This window comes from Calliphora vicina, chromosome 1 (genome assembly GCF_958450345.1).
Source record: "Calliphora vicina chromosome 1, idCalVici1.1, whole genome shotgun sequence".
Classification (NCBI taxonomy): domain Eukaryota; kingdom Metazoa; phylum Arthropoda; class Insecta; order Diptera; family Calliphoridae; genus Calliphora; species Calliphora vicina.
The window spans coordinates 106422184-106438945 of record NC_088780.1 but is presented as its reverse complement, the minus strand read 5'-3'; the positions used below and the strand labels follow the sequence as shown (position 1 = coordinate 106438945).

At 28.6% G+C, this 16762-nt stretch overlaps 2 protein-coding genes across 3 annotated transcripts in view; one reads left to right on the top strand and one right to left on the bottom strand.

Annotated features, from left to right (window-relative positions):
* Positions 1 to 10407, top strand: part of Gprk2 (G protein-coupled receptor kinase 2) — a 342733-nt gene extending 332326 nt beyond the window's left edge. For both annotated transcript variants that reach the window (XM_065515447.1, XM_065515446.1), the window contains exons 10-15: positions 421 to 610; positions 3046 to 3291; positions 3363 to 3520; positions 5726 to 5929; positions 6002 to 6265; positions 6328 to 10407. In XM_065515447.1, the coding sequence (XP_065371519.1) occupies positions 421 to 610; positions 3046 to 3291; positions 3363 to 3520; positions 5726 to 5929; positions 6002 to 6265; positions 6328 to 6420 (1155 nt within the window). In that variant the 3' untranslated portion in view covers positions 6421 to 10407. The remainder of the gene's footprint in view (positions 1 to 420; positions 611 to 3045; positions 3292 to 3362; positions 3521 to 5725; positions 5930 to 6001; positions 6266 to 6327) is intronic.
* Loxl1 (Lysyl oxidase-like 1) lies at positions 10191 to 16692 on the bottom strand. The gene is made up of 2 exons (XM_065515449.1): positions 15870 to 16692; positions 10191 to 10986 (listed from the first exon to the last, which is right to left on the bottom strand). The coding sequence occupies exons 1-2, from the start codon at positions 16621 to 16623 to the stop codon at positions 10748 to 10750; spliced, it is 993 nt and encodes a 330-aa protein (XP_065371521.1). The 5' UTR covers positions 16624 to 16692; the 3' UTR covers positions 10191 to 10747.
* Positions 16693 to 16762: the final 70 nt, after the last annotated feature.

The window sequence follows — 16762 nt, the reverse complement described above, 5'->3', positions numbered from 1 at the left end:
CTGCACTATTTTATCTAAGGCAATTTGAAGACTGAGTTTACGTGAACAAACCACAAAAAACAGATGATCTTAAGTATAAAATTCGGCGAAGCATTGACGAGATCAGCAAATCGTTTTTGAAAAATACGATATGTTTGAAGTACAATGTATTTATGCCAATGAATTAATTCGTAATTATATCAGTAATGGAAGGGTTAAGCGACAAAATTTAATTTGATTTTCAAAATTCAATTAAGAATTAGTTCTTTCGAACATTTGCCACAAAAATTAATAAAAAAATGTGTAAGGAATAATAAAAATGTGTAAGGAATAATAAAAATAATAAAAATACACACATTTTGTTTTCTAAATTAATAAATTTTCTAAGTTAGTCTATTTTTTACCATAACATATTGTTCTTCTTAATTATTTTTCTAACAGGTACGTGCCACAGGTAAAATGTATGCTTGCAAAAAATTGGAAAAGAAACGCATTAAAAAACGTAAAGGCGAATCGATGGTATTAACGGAGAAGCAAATTTTGCAGAAAATAAATTCTCGTTTTGTGGTCAATCTTGCGTATGCCTATGAGACAAAGGATGCTCTATGTTTGGTACTGACCATTATGAATGGTAAGTTTAAATTAAGTTTTCATTTTAAATTTAGTAAATCATTTTAATAATCAACATTTGCTTTACTTATCTTAAAGTAAAAATTGTATTAACATTTTTATTCTTTTAATAATTATGCCTAAGATATGCCATGCATTTTTATTAAATTTATATCCTTGACTTATATACAATATTTTTTCATGTTGTTGTAGTATGAGTAAACGAATATCCTTGAAATATTGTGTATTTTTTTGTTTGTTTACTTTATCATTGTTTTCTTTTGTAATATTTCATTACAATTTTAAATTATTTGTATAAAACACCTAAAGCCTCTATAAACTTTTTACCGTCCTTGCTTAAGGCGGTTTTTTGACATAAAGTTTTTATTGGGATTTAAAAATTTTTAGGTTTAAATTTTAAAGAAATTCTTTACATTAATAAACAAGTACATACAATTCCTCGTTGCGCCAACCTAAAATCTTATGAGTAATTTTTAACTGTTTTATTGATTGTCCATTTGCTTAACAAATTATTTTCAAATTTGAATTTTTTATAAAAAAAATAGGTCAAATTCCGAAGGGCGTAGGGGCGACATATTTGAAAAATTTGACATGTTTTTTATACCAAAATGTTCTCCGTAAAGATACCTTACAGAAAAACATAAAATTGTTATATGTTCTTAAATAAAGTTTTTTTTTTTAATAAACCTTTCGCCCAAAAAACAGCAAAAATTTACTATTTTTTTAATATTTAAATTGAAAATCGTTTATTTTTGGATCCATTATAGATATTGACCTCAAATCTTTTGTATATTAAAAAAAATTCGAGACCATTCGGTCCAAAATTACGCCCTATATTTTTAAAATAGCGGGCCAAGGTATGGCCAAATTTTAAAATTTAAATTTTTAAATGCATATAACTAGAAAATTAGCCGAGCGCTTTTCAAAAATGTTAAAATCTTTGAAATCGGATGGGAAACAAAAAAATGGCACTTGTTTAATAAGTTTACATGTCGAAGGTACCCTACTTTGAGCCTCCATATCGACGCCCCTGGAGCATTTTATGGCCCATTTTAATAACTTAAACTCGAATGCTCCTTGGCTACGCCCATTTATCCCGATCGGACCAGCCGTTTAGAAATGCCAAATTTACATATTTCCAAAAAATTTCGATTCTGCCGAATGCGGAAGTGGAGCGAGTTTTTAGTCAGCTTAATATTGTAAAATCAAACTTAAGAACTTGTTTGCAATCTTAGATGATTAATGGAATTTTGACAGTAAAGTATATGTATTTTAATTTAATCATATTAATTTTTATTAAAAATTGCCTTCGTCGCCATGAAAAGTGCTGCTACGATTATAAAGTTTCATGAAAGTTTTTAAATTTGGTTGTTACCTCAGAAATATACTGAAAACATACTGGCAACAAATTCGTTTGCTATCACGAATCTGTTTTCTCTGTGTATGTTTAGTTTTAAAAAGTGTAGACACAATGGAAAATGAAGCTAGAGATAAAATTGTGCACAAATATCTAGAAAATCCGACTTTGTCGGGTAAAAAAATAGCCAAAATCTGATTTTCGGCAGATATCAGGTCAAAATTATTACGTTTCGGCAGCTCGACGTTGTGTGGCCTTTAAATATGAATACGTTAAATGGAACAAAAATATTAATTTGGCAGGCAATCCGCAGCTGCGGTTTGAAGAGTCAAGCTTTTCAGATATGTTTTTAAACAATTTTCAGAATTATATATAAAAAGAGAGTTTGGAAAAACGATTGCTGTCATTTATAAGACATCACACATCTGATACAAAGTTTCAGCCAAGTTAACATTACTCAATGACAAGTTGTCATTACTCAAATACTACTATGAAGTGGTATAATGAGAATAATATTGATGTTATACCAAAACACATCAATTAAACAAATTGCACAAATCTTCGTCCAATCGAGATATATTACGCAATTGTTAAACGTAAATTGAAAAAGAGTGCAGGTACAGTAAATAACCAGATTTTGATGAGAACAAAGTGGAATAAATATGCTGAAATAACGGTAGAAGTGGGAAAAAAAATGTGTGCAGCTATTAATGGGAGGCATGAGAAGAAAAGCCAGAAAATTTATTCGCAATAAAGACACATAAACCCATAGTTATATATTTTTAAAGCTTAATAAATTACCTTTAATTTCATGTATAAAATGTTAACATACATTGTTTCATTTAAAAGATATGGTCGCTTTAATCCGTACGGATTTTAAGTGGCCACTTCTTTAAATGTGTTTAATGAATTATTCGTTTATTTAAAGATTATGTCAATAAAAAATATGTGGTCCATATATAACTAGAACGTTAATTTGGTTCGAAATCATAATGATAATAATTAAAGCAAAACGAATTAAATATATAAATTATTGTGGGAACTATTATTAATCATTTCTATATATGTATGTATTCCAGGTGGTGACTTAAAGTTTCACATTTACAATATGGGAGGTGATCCGGGTTTTGAAATGGTACGAGCACGATTTTATGCCGCCGAAGTTGTTTGTGGACTGGAGCATTTACATCAACAGGGTATAGTTTATAGAGACTGTAAACCCGAAAATATATTGCTCGATGATCATGGACACGTCAGAATATCCGATTTGGGTTTAGCCGTTGAAATTGATGGTGAAATGGTGAGAGGACGTGTAGGAACAGTGGGTAAGTTCATGATATAATTTTGAAGCAGACAATTGAAATAATTAATGTATATAAATTGTTCTCTTAAACAGGTTATATGGCTCCAGAGGTTATAGATAATGAAAAATACTCATTTTCTCCCGATTGGTTTAGTTTTGGTTGTCTGCTGTACGAAATGATTGAGGGTCAGGCACCGTTTAGAGCACGTAAAGAAAAAGTCAAACGAGAAGAGGTTGATAGAAGAGTCAAGGTATGTAATATTTTTGTTTGATTTGATTTGTCTAAATTAAGCCAAAGGTTTTCGAAGGAAGTAATTTTCATAGACTTTCCAGTATTTTAAAAGAAGTACAGTGACCGACAAAAGTCTACATACGACCATTATTTTCGTAACTCGCGGACTTCTAAACCATAATAAGTAAAAGTAATGTTTCGGATCGTTATCTTGCTGAAAAATCCAACTTTAACATAGAGTTAAAATATCAACGGATGCTCTCAAATTTTGTTCCAAAATGGATTTGTACTGATAACGATCCATATTATCCTCAATAAACACTAACTTTCCCACTCCAGAAGCAGCGACGGTACTCCAAACCATCACACTGCCAACACCATGCTTAACTGTAGCGAGTAAGTTTTTCGGATCCATTGCTGTATTTGTTTTGCGCCATACTTTATCTCTCCCATCACTTCCAAATATGTTATACTTCAACTCATCAGTGAAGAAAACTCGCTTCCAGAATTCCATGTCCTTTTCAAAGTGCTTTTGGGCGAATTCCAAACGAAGTTTGCGATCCGTTCGCTAATTTGCGAGGATTTCTGCTTTAATTACCATTATTATTTAAGGTTCTTTGAATTGTTCGTGTATGAACAATAAATTCTGATCTTGTTGCGAGTTCTTTGGCCAATTTTGTGGTATTTACTTTTGAGTTTTTGTTGACTTCTTTTAAAATGAAGAATACATCTCTACGATGTAGTTTCTTTGGGCGACCACTTCGCAGCTTGTTTTTAACTCTACCAGTGTTTTCAAAGTTACTGAATATTGTTTGAACTTTAGACTTAATAAATTTCATGCTTATCTGTTAGTATTCCAAAAAAACCAGGACATGCTGTGGTCGTATGTAGACTTATGTAAGTTTACGTATGCAAGTTTACATTGCAACAACATTTTTTTTGGTGCATAGCAATAAAAATATATTTCAGAAAAAACTGCATTATTATTTTTTTTTATTTACCGAGGTTTCTCTAATAAAGTGGCAAAAATTGTGGTCTTACGTAGACTTATGTCGACCATTGTATAGATACATATGGCCATGGATACACATATAATATTTTATGTCAAATATTTTTCCAATGTTTTTAAGTTTTTATATATTTTAAAAGATTTAACATTTTTATATGCATTAAAAGATTTAACATCTTCGAAGGAGAACTTTTTGAAATCGCAATGTATATAAACTAATTAAAAAACTATTATTGTCATTGTTTCTCTTAATATGAATATTTTTTGAAGTTCTAATAATTCATTTAATACATTACAATAGCTGTATTCACAATGTAGAGTACTTGGCCTGGTAATGTAGTAAAAGAGCATAATATCAAAAAACTAAAAATACATTAGAAATTGGAATGTTTGTCAATAAATAGCTCTTCTGCTTTTTTACCAGGCAATTACTCTACATTGTGAATACCGCTAATGTGTATTAAATCTATTTACTAAAAATGTAAATTTTCCTGCTTTAAATAAATATTCTTTATGTCACACAGAGTAAACTGTTTTCATTGTGATAATCGATGTTTTTGTTAACCAATTTATTTTTCTAAGTGACCGAACTTCTCTGTTGTGCAGAATAATTTTAGTTGGAGCGACATAAATTTGATTATTTATATCGTAATTCTTCTATGTTAACTGATTTTCTGATTGCTATTATTTAAAAGTCTACAGACATGTTTTATGTCTGCAGAAATAATACTGTAGCTTTAAGAAAGAATAACCGAAATTTACCCGCAATTCCCGAGAAATTTTTCACGATTAAGAACTCTAGTATTTAATCCTAATAACCACCTAAACTAAGTAAATTTTTCTGTTTTAAATAAACATCTTTTGTCAACGTCACACAGGCAAAACAGTTTTGGTTGTTATAACCGAATTTATTGCTAATCGAATGATATGTTTGTGGCTGAAAAGTTTTAGTTTAGGTGACAAAAATTCGTTTATTTTAATCATAATTCTACTTTGTCAACTGGCTTACTTTAGCTGGAATAGAAAATTTATGAATGAATTTATGAATATATCATTCGATTGGCAACAAATCACAAAAATCTGTTTTATCTGTGCAGAAATAATAATTAAAATTTTTAATGAAAATTCGCGAAATTTTCCGGGAATTCCCGAGTAGGAACCTTAATTGTTTATAATCCATATGACTTATGATTTGATTTGTTTTGCATTCAATAGGAGGATCCCGAAAAATATTCTAGTAAATTTAATGATGAAGCCAGATCCTTATGCCAACAGTTGCTAGCCAAATCAATAAAATTACGTTTAGGCTGTCGTAATGGTCGTTTTGGTGCTAGAGAAGTTAAATTACACCCCTTCTTTAATTGTATCAATTGGAAGCGTTTAGAGGCTGGTATGGTTGAACCACCATTTGTACCAGATGTAAGTGCACTGGAATTTAATTCACAAAATATAATTTTTTTTTTATATAAATTTTACTAAATATAATTATAGCCCCATGCAGTTTATGCCAAAGATGTCTTGGATATCGAACAATTTTCAACAGTTAAAGGTGTGAATATTGATGAATCCGATTCGAATTTTTATACGAAATTCAATACTGGTTCTGTGTCCATATCTTGGCAAAATGAAATGATGGAAACCGAATGTTTTAGAGAATTAAACGTTTTTGGTCCCGACGATAATCCAACGCCTGATTTACTTATCAATGCCACACCACAACCCGATACATCTGGTTGTTTTCCATTTAGGAGAAAGGTACGGTTAAGTAATTAAGTGTAAATTATTTACAAAATAATGTTTTGTATTCTCTATTGCAGAAAAAACAACCAGCTAGAACACAACCCATTCCCATTCCTGAACATTTATTAACTACTAGTCACAGTGTTAGTTCCACAACCGTTGAAAGCTGATAGAATAAAATTTCTGCTGCAAATATCATATTGACTAATTGTCGAAACAACTCTTTAACAACAAAAGTTACTTTAAAAAGCACAAATGATTGAAAATGTTTAAACAAAAAAAAGAAACATTTTCAAATTTCACACGTAACAAATAACATTCATAAATACATCCACATCATCATACTCATACTCACCTTATCAAATTCATACAAAAAAACAATTGCAACTTTTAATTCGATTGAGAAACGCAAACAAATACACACATTAAAACTAAACTAAATAAATAAGAAATCTAAGATTAAACAAAACCCCCTTGATGCTAAAGATTATGTTAAAATATTAAGTAAAAGAAATAACAAAAACCAATTGAAGTGATGTGAAACTACTCAAACGTTTAGAGTAAATGACGCAACAATTCAGAAAACTAACCAACCAACACATTATAGCCTGCTAAGCTTTCAAATTGCTCCTTATGTTAAAGGAGCTTTAATTATTAATTGTATCTAAACAAGTAAGTAAATTTTAATTTAATTTTTATTATATTATAAGTTTGTTTTAATTATTAAGTACTACATATTATGTTGTATTGTTTATTATTTGTATATTATTATATTTTTAATTACGTGTATATTTCGTTAACGTACAACGTGCAACAGAGATATTCAACGAAAACTGAGCAGATTTTTATTTTACTAATCTCAGTAATTGTTGAAATTAGATGTGCTTGTATAATTTAATAATAATTTATGTATAAATTATATATTTATGTAGTTTACTATTTACGAAATTTAAAAAGACTATATTTTTTAAAAGGAAATAAAAAGAAATTTTATTTTTTATTTAAAATAATAACAATTTTAAGCATAAAATGTTATATATAACTGTATGTATAACTAAACACCCAAGTAACAATATTAAATAACGCATAAATTATATACTCTATTTTTTTTTATTTGTTTTTGTTCTTTTAGAAAGAAACTATAAAAATGATATACCTACATACATACATGTATATTTTTTAAATTTATTTTATTATAAAAATTTGTAGAAAACAGCTAAAAGAAATAATGACAACAAAAATACAAATCTACAAATGTGTTCTGAGTTATTACGTAAAAAAATCGAAATAAAGTCGTAAGGTTGTAATAGAAAAATTTAACAAAATTCTTAAGTAGTGTTTTAAAACATGAAACACGTGTAAAATTCTTCTCCTCAATTGATAACATCTATTTTTTTTTAAATTGTGGTTTTTGTTGTTGTAACGTCTAAAAATATACAATTTTATATTCCATCAATAATTATATTGATATTGTCTCTATGAATGTCGTTCAAAGCTGCCGTATGCGAATTATGATCCAATGAATCATCTCCTCGTATGCAGCTGTTGCTGACTTGACAATCTTTGGCCGAGTAAGACTCGGATAGTTTCGGAGTAAAAATCCAATTTTCGTTGGAATGACGACAAACTTTTCTGTTGTTGTGGCTGAGTTTACAGCACTTAGCCGAGTGAATTCGGGTTATTCCGGTACATCGAATCGGCTGTCGTGGGAATTACTCCTTTCTGTTGTTTTTGTTGTTGAAGTTAGAATGTGAAAATTCTGAATTAATAATTATAATAAACATAATAAAATAGAAAATGAATTGTAAATTGTTATTATTAGTCAAATCTAAAAACATTCAGGCTAAGTTATTCCAACATAGGAAGAAATAAAGCATTGACTCATAGGAAAATTGGCAAAATAACTCTGTAAGGACTGAAAAATTGTCATCTCGGGGACTAATTTTCTTCGAAATCCATTCTGGATATGGCTCGAATATGAAAGGCGTACTCAGACTCTGTTTGTATATAGACAAGTTTAGCTATAGTCAAGAATTCATCTTTTTACCCAGTCTGGTAGTATATTTCCCAAAATGGGAACAAAGAAAGCATTTCCGATGAGAAAAAAATTGATATTAAATAAATAAAATAAAAAAAAATACCAAAAAGTAAGGAATTATAAATTAATATTAATTAAAAGTGCTGAATTGCAATTACAGTTGTCTTGTTGACTAATTTTAAATTTAAATCCTTTAGGGTATGGATATAAAATGAGGGAATACTTCAGTAATTCTGCAAACTTCTGCATAAAAAAACAAATATAAAAACTGTTAAAATCAAACACCAAAATAGTAGATATTTAAATTCTTACGGCAGTCCGAACATATACAAAACTATGTTTAAGTCGAAACGAAATTCTTTAAATGGATCGTCATACTAGTTGTGCTAGTAGAGATGACTACTGCTATTGGAAACTAATTTTGCCTATTATTAACATGATTTTTAATAATGATGAAAAAGGAAATTTAATAAATTTTTAGCAAGTAAATGCCATTTGAAAGCGTTTTCAAAATGTTAATTTCATACATCCACAATAATTTCAAGCGGACAAACAGAATAGAGTAAATATGAATTTGTTCGTTCATGAACAACCCAACTCTAGTACAGCGTACTAAAAATATTTAACTATATATACGAATTCATACATAACTCGAGTTTCCAAAACAAATTAAAATACCGGGTTTCGATTTAAAAAAATTAAAACCGATCGGTAGCATTTTGTTTTTATATTGGGCAAATTTATTATAGAAATCGATTCAATTAAATTTTTTCATCGATTTGAATTAAGCTCATCAGATCAGTGTCTTATATAAAACTACATACTTGTATCAAAAAAGAAAATGATGTCTTCAGAAAATCAAGGTCTTCACAGTTCCTTTAATACCAGACTACAATTAGAAGAATTTGATGGATGAATCATCAGAATTTAAAGTCTGGTTTGAAAGGTACTAACAACAAAATGACACATACGCCCAAGTTCTTTTACCCGGCCTAAATCAAATAAAGTTTAATTTAGGATAACAATGAATTTCAAAGAAATTTATATTAAACAAATATTACAGAATATTTTTGGGCGGCAATGTAATAATTTGAATATCTTGCAACCGTTTTTTTTGTGAGAAATATAATTCAGATTATGATGTGATTTTACATGGAAAAATATATCTAGCGTCTGATACTTTAGAATTTTGTTAAATATTTTATTGAAGCTTTTACATTGGTATTTACAAAATTTTTAAAATTAAAAAACTTATATTTTCCTAAATATTTTAAAAAGGAATTTAAAATTAAAATACAAAACTTTGTGCACACACATATTAAATAAAATTAGTAAGCAAAACCATACCATAAATAATTACAAATAATAAGTAAAACCCCAAACATAAAGAAAGAAAATTAACGCATAAATTGAAAGGTACTAACTATAAATTTATATTGTAGTTTAGTAAAGTAAAACAAAAACATAAAATTATAGAAACATAAGAAAAATGCAAAAAAAAAATAATTTAAATTCCATTCATATTGAAAACCAATACATATACTAATTATTAAAAAAATTAAAATATCTAAAATATAAAACATACATACATAAATCCAAAGCTCATGAGATGGAAGGCCTCTTCTAACGCATTATCATACATACTTAGTATTCGGTATACATTTATATTTTTGTTTTGTTTTTAGTTTAACTAAGTGTTAATTGTTTGTTTTAGCCATTATATTTATTTTCTTAATACTCCATTTTTATTAAATAAAAATTTTGAAAAGAAAAAAAAAATTATTTACAATTTAGTTTGAAGTGCCTACTTATGTTGCAATAATTTTTTAAATTAACTATTTTTGTCTCCACTACTAAAAACAAAATAAAAATAAACAACAGGAATAAAAAAACAGATCTTCATTTGTTTTAACCGCTTTTTAATAATTTGTAAATTTTACCTTAGTCGATAAAATAAAAATTTTTTGTATTTTAAAAATTAAAAAATATATACATACATATAAAATATTGAAAAAAACATTAGTTTAAATGAAAACAAAGTAAACAAAAAACAAAATAATTGTAATGGTAATAACGTAATAATAAAAAACATAACATAATTATTTGAAACAACAGTTTATTAAATATTTATTTATTAACTATTTAACTAAGTATTATTAAAATATAATTTGAAAGTAAATTTTTAATTAAAAATTTACTTTCAAATTATAAATCTATAAATATTATTAAAATATTTAAAGTTAATTAAATGAAATATTGTCTATCATTCCTAGCGCCCTGGTATAAGACAATATTTCATAAAATCGTCAATTTATATATTATTATTGTATTTTTGTATATCTCTTATTTTTTTCAGACTAACTCATAAATAAAAAGAAATATATAGAAAAAATTACTCCTGACACCATAAAATAAAAAATCGAAACTATCATAAATAAACATCACTCCATTACTCCATGTTACTTATTATACCACAACGGAGAACGCGTACAATTTGAAATTCTGGTTGTATTTCGTTCACCTGTATACCGGAGCAGACATTCGGCACCATTATTCTCGAAACTTACTTCACCAATCATATATTCCGGATTGATGGCAATTCTTAATATGTAAGTTCGATTGGGAGGTAGATTTGTAACATCAACCCATTGACAATCTAAACCAGTACTGTAAGTATCCCAGCAACCAATTGAAATGCCTAGAATAGAAAATTTTAAAATGTTAGCAAATATTTATGTAGTTTGTTTTTTTAATTTGAAATATCCACCCCCAGGAAAATTTTCAGAACATGTTTTTAAATAACTAGAACGAGTGTAATCAGAACCACTTTAGATGACAGCCATGGAACTAGTGGTTCGGCATTTATTTAGTCGGAAAGTCGTATTTTAAATTTCAAGTATTTTGATGTGTTTAATTCACTCACAAGGGTGTTGAATTCACACGGTGTGAGATGTGAGAGAGTAATTTTAAAAAATAGAGAGTCGGACTACTTGTTATACTTTGTTCGATTAACAATAGGAATTTTTAAAAAAAATGCGTTCCAATTATGTATTTATTATTTCTGTGTAATTCTATAAATTGACGGAAGAACTAATTCTAGAACTGATTCTACGAATGTGTGTTTGCTCCGAAAATCTTCTTTAGAACTAGTTCCGAGATTAACAATTTAACACAAAAAAATCATTGATTAAAGAACTGGTTCCAAAAAAACGTGTGCTAGCTCATTAATGCTTCTTTAGAATTATTTCTGGAGGTGAGAATTTTAAAGAAACATCATTGACCGAACTTATACGTTCTAGAACTACACCATTTCCAATTGAATTTTAGAAGTTTCTAATTGTATTTCAGAAATTTCTAATTATATTTCAGAAAATTCAAATTGAATTTCAGATATTTCCAATCATATTTCAGAATTTTCCATTTATATTTCAGGAATTTCGAATAAGAGTTAAATTTTTCAATATTCGAATTTTTGGTCGAATACTGCCGCCAACTTGAAAGCGACATATATATTTACGATTACCCCTTTCAATGTCTATAACGATTTATATGTGGTTTTTATATAGTAAAAAACTTATTTTGTTACTATTTTGAAATAGAAAAAAATTTTGAAAACTTTCCGTTATTTATTTGTTAAATTTCTTGTAATGTAATAGAACAACTGAGAATTTGTTTTCGGAAAATGTCAGCAAATATTTATATAGTTTAGGACATGTTTATATTATTATTATACCTTTCACCATGAGTGGCAAGGCTATATATGTATGTATAAGTTTGTAATTTCCACATTTTACATTTTCGATACCATAAATTATATATGTACATATATCCTGGATCGTTATAGATGTCGAAGTCGATATAGTCCAACTTACATTATTATTTAAAATCGAGTAAATCGGCCCACAAATATATGAGATATAATCAAAAAACCGCGACTACCTCGGTTTTTCACATTTTTTTAAACTAAAATTTGTTTCACCAATTTTTTTTAAACTACTTGTGAATCGGTTTTTCATCAATTCGTGAAAAGTGTTAATAAATATGTGTCTTCTGAACTACTCGACCAATTGCAAAATTATGTAAAAAACAAGTCTTACAGGAGAACATAAGCTTTCAGAAAATTAAATTTGTGAATGAGCTACGGATTCTGATATCCGTTCTTACAGGACACTGCTTAATCTGTGCAAGGAGATAAAACATTCCTTCCAATGACTTCTGTAGAAGTTGTCATGATGAAGACGAGGAAAAAAGTGTCAAGCGCCTTCTCTGTCTTTGCCCTGCTTTATCGGCACTGCCAAATATTACATTCAAAGTTGTTTTTTGAATAAAATAGATGATCCTCTGAACGACTAGTTTGCAATCCCTGAATTCTATATACGTATTTGGTTTGGAGCCCAACTAACATTCTCCACATTTTAGGTGTATTTTTAAAAAGAATTTGAGACAAAAAAAATTTGTTTGATGAAAAAAAATTCGGGTTAAAAAATATTTTTTTCCGATTTTGACCCATTGTAGATTCAACTTGCTATAGCCTTATATACATCGTTGCAATGGACTTTGAAATATCTATCATTATATATCCATATTGTCTATATTACTGACTTAGTAATGCAGAATTAGATAAAAAATAGGGCAACAATCGAGGTTGTTCCGGTTTTTATATCTCAGCCATTTATGGGCCGATTTTTTCGATTTTAAATAGCAACCGAGCCGGAAGAATTACCGATATATTGATGTATGAATCATGTATGTAAGTTATTTGGGGGCTACGGAAAGTTGATTTCAACATACAGACGGAAATGTAGAAATTACAAACGGAATGACAAATTTATATACAGTGCACTCGCGGTAACGTGAACACCGTCTAACGTGAGCACCACCTAACGTGAACAAGCTTTTGTTTACATATACTACTCTGTAGCGTGAACAAACTCAGAAAGCTCTATAACGTGAACAATTTCTTCAACTAATTGGGATAACCTACACATGCAATCGTATTTTTTGTAGATCTTCTCAAAAATACATTAATACATATATTAAATTTCAGCTCATTGATCATAAATGGATTTTTATAATTTTTATTGAAATAAGATATTTCAAGTTTCATAAGAAAAATAAATTGATCTTAGCTGTTTTATTTTTTTTTTTCCAGAATAATGAAATAATAAAATTTTTGGCTTTAATTTCATTTTGAACTTCTTCCCTATCATTAAAACCATGAATTTGGTTTCTAATTTACATATGTAATGTGTTAAATACAAATATATATTAAACTTTAGCCATTATTGTTTTTCCATCCTATTTAAATTGTTTTGGAAGCTAATATGATATGTTGAGAATTGTATACTAAATCCTTGGAAAAAGGAAAATTTTGAATACTTTAGGCATAGGGTAACATAGAGACTATTCAATGTATTTTGTTTTTGTATCAAACATATGATTTGTTGTATTTTTATTTGACAAATCGGAGTGTCTCGTCTCTATGTGTAATTCTCTATGACTTTAGCAATTATTTTGTATATTTTGTGAAATATTGTGAAATGCTAAAATTTTCAATATTCAATTGGGGGATTCAAACGGTCTCCTGTTAGGTGGTATTGTCATAATGTCCTAAAATGTTTTTTTAGTTTAAACAAATTTTTGTTGGGTTTTAAACAAAAAAGTTATAAACTAATAAGACTTTTTGAACTATGTTTATTGGTTTGTCATAAAATAACACTTTTTTTGTTTGCAGCACAACAAGAAATTGTTTAAACTAAAGAAATATTTTACGACATTATGACAATACGACCTAATAGCAGACCGTTTGAATCCCCCAAATATATTTAAAAATGTTATCAAAGTTTTTCAGAAATGTGTTCAAATAAGCTTTAGAAAATATCGATGGCTTAATATAAAAAAGGCGTAACTAAATTTTTTTAAAAATGTCGTTTTTTGTTTATTCCGGTAAACAAATGTCAGATGCTCCTTGCCTCAAAATTTCAGGAAGATTTTATTGCAAATAACAGATTTATAACGATTTCAAAAAAAGCCCTAAGTCAAGTCAAAGAGTTTTTGAAAGAAAAAGCCTTAACTCATTTTTTTTGTTTTGTTTGATTGGTTATAATTTTTTATAAGTATCAAATTCGATTCTGAATCGGATTTTTGCACCCATCAGGAAATTTAACAGCTTTATGTCGCTGAGTGTGATTCATGAAAAAAATGGAAACATAAAATTGTCCTATAAATTTTTTCCGCAATTATTAAAGGGATCAAACTATTCCATACTTAAACCTAGGAAAAAATTAATTCCTCAACTAATGACGAGTGCTGCATTTTATAAAACTACATAATTTTACAATTTACAATATTTTAACACACGAATTGAACAATTATGTTTGGGATGAAACAAATGGATGTCCGTTTTTGCGAAATGTGTTATTAAACACTTGTGAAAGATCCAAAATCTACCAAAACCGCAATTTAATATTCTCTAATGCATTGTTGACTTTTAGTATGGAAACTATTGTAGAAAGAAAAATTCAAAATAAGCAAATAAATTTGCCATCGCAATTTGTGCTGACCATTTGCACAACGACTATTTTCTAAATTTTGAAAACTTGCCTAAACGATACTCTTCGACTCGTCCTGGTAAAAATATTGCTTACTATAAAAGTTCATGAAATGTATGTACTCAAATATTCAATATATTTCAAAACAGACTTTACTGACAGTCACGAATCTCTCCCACATAGATCAAAGTCGGTGATTAAAGATATCCCCCTGATTCACTTTATATGCAGTAAATAGCAATCCCAAAAAAACCAAATACAGGATTTGAAAAGTTTTTACCTGCATATTGCCATCTTTTTTGATAACTGGTTTAATAAGAAATAATTTTTCACAGTTCGCTTCTGTTTTAATCCTCTTAATTTCATGAATTATTTCATTTTATCATTGAAACCTGAATTATTATAATAATATTATTTTTTAAAATTTATTTTCAACTCAAAATTTCAGGTTTAAAAAATCCCTAACTTAATTTTTTTTTTCATAAATATCAATGAAAAAAAGCCTATATTAGATAACTTCATTAAAATAAAAAAAATTAAATTTTGAAAGAGAAATAAAATGTGTTGCCTCTTTTTATAAAAAATTGCATTAAAACTTTTTTTGTATCTAAAATTTTATGGATTTTATTAAGTTTTTTTCTTCTCCTGTAAAGTAACAAAAAATCGAGTTACGCCTTTTTTATATTAAGCCATCGATATACACATTTCGTTAAAAAAGGTTAACCGTATTAAAAACCCTGTTTTTCAAAAAACCGATAAGTTAAAGAAAACCAAAAGTGGCCGAGTTTACAATAATGAAAAGCTTGTTTTGGATACTCTAATACAATTCCAGGAAATATTCTAAAATTTAAAAAATCATTTAGTACTATTATAATCAGAACCAGATTATTTAATATCCTTTGAACTATTGATTTATATATACATAGAACCCACTATTAAAATCAAATAGTATATAATTAAAAGTTGTTGATCTTGCTCCTAATTTACACAAAAAAATATGACAATTATTACAAAAATTTCTTCAACTTACCCTGTGTTCTATTGCCGCAGGTAAATTTCGGAGTTATGCCTGATTTGCAAGCTGTATCCATGAGACAAAATGAGGCTTTGTGTCCTTGAGCTACCTTCTGATAGTTCATATTATATATATCAAATGAAGCAAATGATTCCATGCTATGATAATGATTATGACACTGATGCCACTGCCATTGTTCGTAATTAGAATAAGGACTAAAATCAGCGCTGCCAACATTTTCCGCCCTTGTGGTAAAACGTAATAATTTACGCAAAGCTTGTGGCTGTGTGAGTATAATTCGATATGCATCCCTGGATAAACAGTTTTCTTCCATGGCACATGTTAATCGTGACAATGGTTGAGTATCCAAATATGCTGACTGTTCGATATCTGGTAAACCCAAAGTCAGATCGGATAATTTCTCAACACATCTTACGACTGCCACATTGTTATTGGTAGCATTGCATGCTCTAGGATATTGTGTTTCACGAAAGCAGTCTCTTAAGTTGTGTTCGGTGCCACGGCACAGAGTTCCCACCATATTCCAGGGATACCTTTGGCTAGTGCCAAATTGTTGTGTTTGATTGGAGAAGGCAGCATAACCCAAATTTAATTGTTTGCACACAACGTTCGCCTCCCGATAACTCCAATGTGTCGCACAAACAGTACCCCATGTTCGGCCATAGTCAAAACTAACTTCAACTCTACCCTCGCGTATGTGTATCGATGGACTAACATTATCAAGGCGATTATTTAAACGCAATAACATGTTGCGATAATTTGTTTCGACATTAAGCGGTTGTTTAATGGCTGCTTCACCTTAAAATACATCTCATCAGTTTAAAAGCACTGCTGACGGAAATCTGCTGAGTATATGTACACATAATAATACTTACAACTTTGTGTGT

Coding starts and splice junctions, on each gene's coding strand:
- Loxl1 (XM_065515449.1), bottom strand. CDS start 16,623: ATGTTATTGCGTTTAAATAATCGCCTTGATAATGTTAGTCCATCGATA. Junction 10,987..15,869: donor CTGCGGCAATAGAACACAGG/GTAAGTTGAAGA, acceptor TTTCTATTCTAG/GCATTTCAATTGGTTGCTGG.